General features: G+C 43.2%; 1 protein-coding gene across 1 annotated transcript; it reads right to left on the reverse strand.

The window, feature by feature from the left end:
- Positions 1-245: 245 nt before the first annotated feature.
- SARC_12985 (hypothetical protein) lies at positions 246-4,104 on the reverse strand. The gene is made up of 5 exons (XM_014292897.1): positions 3,487-4,104; positions 3,071-3,274; positions 2,561-2,719; positions 1,968-2,073; positions 246-1,670 (listed from the first exon to the last, which is right to left on the reverse strand). The coding sequence occupies exons 1-5, from the start codon at positions 4,086-4,088 to the stop codon at positions 501-503; spliced, it is 2,241 nt and encodes a 746-aa protein (XP_014148372.1). The 5' UTR covers positions 4,089-4,104; the 3' UTR covers positions 246-500.
- Positions 4,105-4,386: the final 282 nt, after the last annotated feature.

The following is a 4,386-nucleotide window of genomic DNA, read 5'->3' on the forward strand; positions in this document are numbered from 1 at the left end:
ACATACTATANATATATATATATATATATATATATATATATATATATATATATATATATATATATATATATATATATATATATATATATATATATATATGTATGTATGTATGTACATATATATATATATATATGTACAAAATATATATACAATACATATACATACATATATAAAAGCATTGAAAACGTTTTCTCCCCATGTAGCAATTGATGAGGATAGCGCCTGTCATCGTTTCAACTCTGGAATATCTTTAGTATTTTTTATTAGATTATACATTGCTGATTATTATTACTTATTAATTCTTGATACTTGTTAATTCATGTCAAACTAGGGGATCAGAGTTCTATACCTCTCGATAGGGAACACACCCGATTGACGCTGGTTGCGTTAGCAGCCACCTTATGAAAGATTAGGCTTTGATATGATCTATTTAGTTTTAGTCCAGAACCGGGTTGTTGCTCGACACAGTTCCGTCCATACCTACACGCAGTGAAGGTTCCTTACGGACACCTCTGGGTACAAGTCTCACCACACCAGCCCGTTGTGCATATGCACACAAACTTGTTGTGCCTATTCGAACAAGTCCCGGCCACACACGGGTTACTGGCGCACTCATCAAAGTCCAGCTCACAATTCTCTCCCAGACGCCCTGGTACACAGTAGCAACTGTACCCAGAGATCCTCTCTACACAGTAACCGCCAAAGAAACACGGCTCACCATCACAGGGCCTCTTCTCCGGCGTATCGCACAGACTGCCTTCATATCCCGTGTTTGTGCAGTCGCATGTGAAGCCGCCGTCCGTCCCAACCTCGGCACACACCCCGTTGTTTAGGCACGGTTGGGAATCGCACACGCTAACAGTACGCTCACACGTGATCATGTCGGGAGCCAGTTGGTACCCATCTATACACGCACACGTGTAATGCCCTGGTATGTTGCTGCATACAGCGCCTGTGCCACAGATGTTGGGTGCACGTGCACACTCATCAATGTCCACACACGAGGCTCCGTCCAGCGATAGCTCGTAACCGGTATTACAGCTGCATGTATATCCCAAGGATCCGCTTGCACACGCCCCATTACCGCAGGTGTTGCCCACGCAGTAGTCAATCTTCTCACACACCAACCCGCTGTCAGATTGCTTGTAGCCAGCCTTACAGTCGCACGTGTATGTAGCAAGCCCATTCACGCATGTGCCCTCGCCACACGTGTGTCCTATACAGTTATCTATCAGCTCACATACTGGGCCGGTGGGGGACTGCGACAGCTCATAGCCCAAGAAACACGCGCAGCTGTACTCTCCTTCTGCGTCTGTGCACACACCCCGTCCCTCGCCACACGGGTTCACCTTACACTGGTCGATATCCACACAGGTGTTGCCTGATTTTCCATACCCAAGAAAGCACGTACAGGTATACGTGGTTCCACCGTTGTCGTTCCTGCATGAACCACCACGGCCACAAGGCACTGAACTGCAGGCGTCGAAGTACTGTGACTGTCGCACGAACGGCCCTGTATCGGCTGGTGTCAAAGGACTTGGGCGTATCGCTCTGTACTGTGGGGGATCCATGAGATTGGAAGGGGGCAAGCTGCACCCGTTGTTAGTTCTCGGTGCAGTGGAATACCATCGGTTGTTCCTCACTTCGGTGTAGGTGGGGCAGATGTTGCCCTGGAATTGGACGAGAGATGGATTAGTTGCATGGATCAACGAAATTATTTGTATTGCCACGTTCAGTAGGTAATATATGTTCATGTATGCTTTTAAGCATGAATTAAATTTTGGCGACTGATTTGTAAAGCGTGACCGTCTATTCTACAGGAAGTGTGCACTACACGCTTTCCACAACAGAGTGACGTATTCAGACGCGCCCGACGTCGATTGAAAACAACTCGCGAATAATCAGATATTCATGGTATGTAGAAGTAAGTCTATGCTATGGCCTGACAGATTTTTAAATGAGCATACCTTCCCATTATCTCCTACGACGAGAGCGCTCCCATCTTCGAGTACATTGTTGTCCAATCCATAACCCAGACCGGCTTCGTACTCGCAGTTGCCTTGGTAGCCATAACTGTTCTCGGGGGAAAGAGAGACTTTTTTTTTATAACTATTATATGCGATATTATGTTTAAAATATTATGTTGCTCGTAATTTAGGCCTTGATTAAACTTATTCGCAAACAGTTTTAATACACGAGACCTCTTGGGTTTTGGTAGTACTACAGACAGATGAAGTCATGATCAACATGGTTACACACATAGTCTGTGCTACAAGCAACCAGACATTTCACATCACCAATGAAATATGTGCACAAATGCACTACAAGAATCCTAGAAATACAGATACGGATAGTTTGACATATTATATTACAGCTGCGATACCATCCGTGCATGACATCGAACTGGATAAACCGAGATTTTTGAGGAAATTATATACCTGCTATGTGATATCCGGAATCGACATACACACACACACGGACCAGATCGCTTCAAAAATTAAAAAATCCTATGCATACATATGTGCACACAGATTGATATTCTTATAAGAAAGTAGCATACCAGTTATATCCCAGCCCCAATGCAATACCATAGCCATTGCGACAGCCAGTCATGTAGTTGTTAGAAATCACTTGGTTCCTCCCGAAAGAGCGGATAGCACCACTGCTACTGCTTCTACATTCGATGTAGTTTCTGGCGATCTCATTGTCACTTCCATATCTGTAGTTTCATAGTTGCAAGAATTAGTTGGCGCAAACTTCATTCCTTGCAATCTGCTGCAGACATTCGTAAGGTTGGGTTACTTATTTGTATCACTAGGCCCGTATCTATCTGTTACCCCGTCACGATATATTCACATTCATTGTCGGACACGAATGTTTGAATCTTCATGTGGTGCACAAGGGATACTTTAAAAAATATTACTTACATGGAGCAAGGTCTGAAAACAGCGTAGTGCACTACTAAATACCTGCCATTCTCATAGCATTTATCGAATTTTATCTACGTAGACATAAGCTGCAGGTATGTTTGTATCTGTATTCACCATGTTATAGTTATACATTTACTTACCGATTCGTGATCGCTCCTTGGGAGCTGAGAACGGTGTTGCCCCTGACATGAACACTGCTGGCTTTGATGCTCAACAATTCGTGCTCGCCATTCTGATCTATAAAGTAATTTTCGTCGACGAATGCGTGCGCATTTTTGTTAGATGAAGAACTTCCGCCCACGCGCCAAACTTCCGCGGTGAAATCTTGACACTGGGTGACGAATCTAACAATTTTTAAAACAAACGGTGTCAGGTTCGGGAGCAGTCATGTCGCGTATAAACATAAATTTCATGTGCTACTAGTAATCATGATACGTTTTTATCGTTAAGAATTATGTGCAATATACAACAGGAATTCTAATTGAATGTCTGCGCACATATCTAATACTCAATATGCATGAGATTATCTCGGTTCATACCAGTATGTTTGGCTTACCTGTTTCGATACGTCAAACTAGGCCCATCAGCATGAACGATTACTGTCAACGATGACAGACAAAGGTTTTGGAACAGATTATGATCGATAAGCTGTGCTCCTCCTCTACCGTAGACGCATCGTTTACTTTCAGTCTCGGTTGGTGGACTCCTCAAGTTTAAAAATGAACATCTTGTTACTCTTCCATGGTTAACTTCAACCATCCCTGTGCCTATTGGGTAGGCGTCCGTGAATGTGATACCGTCCAATATACCACCGCTTTTCACCGTCACTCTCACGTTGCCCGAGAATATTACCTTGCCCATATTCCGGGCACGGAGAACGGCTCCATTACTCACAACAATATCGACATTAGAATACCTTCCGTCCTTCAGGGCATACACAGTATTACTACCGTCGATATTTTGAACGGTCGAACTATAGTGAGTATCTCCTCTTGATGGATCATAAATAGGAAATGATCCAAGATTGATACCAGGGTATGCAGTCGGTGGAAAGTTTTTAGCGAGATTGTCTACTTTGGTGTGATGGGTCTGCCCGTCAACTGATTGACAGCATAGAGCAACAGCGATAGCGATAGCGTATACCCTGTGCATATTCATTTTTTATGCGTTCCAGATCTTATTGTAGATTGTTACACGTTTGAATATTTTGTGTACACTATATTATATATGAGATTGAACGACAGTATTTCTGATTTTGTCTGAATTTGAATCTGGCATTCGTTTCATACAATACGGTCATCTGTTAGATGGTTTTATACTGGAATGAAATAATTCTTATTAGGCGACGAGACACAAGCCACAGGTCGATTTGCACCTTGTTGTGTGGGTTTATACGACACGGACCATGTGGCAACTGGCAAGACTGGTACACCTACTCCGAAACTTCAGTAAAATC

The sequence above is a fragment of the Sphaeroforma arctica genome (genome assembly GCF_001186125.1).
Source record: "Sphaeroforma arctica JP610 unplaced genomic scaffold supercont1.2781, whole genome shotgun sequence".
Classification (NCBI taxonomy): Eukaryota; class Ichthyosporea; order Ichthyophonida; genus Sphaeroforma; species Sphaeroforma arctica.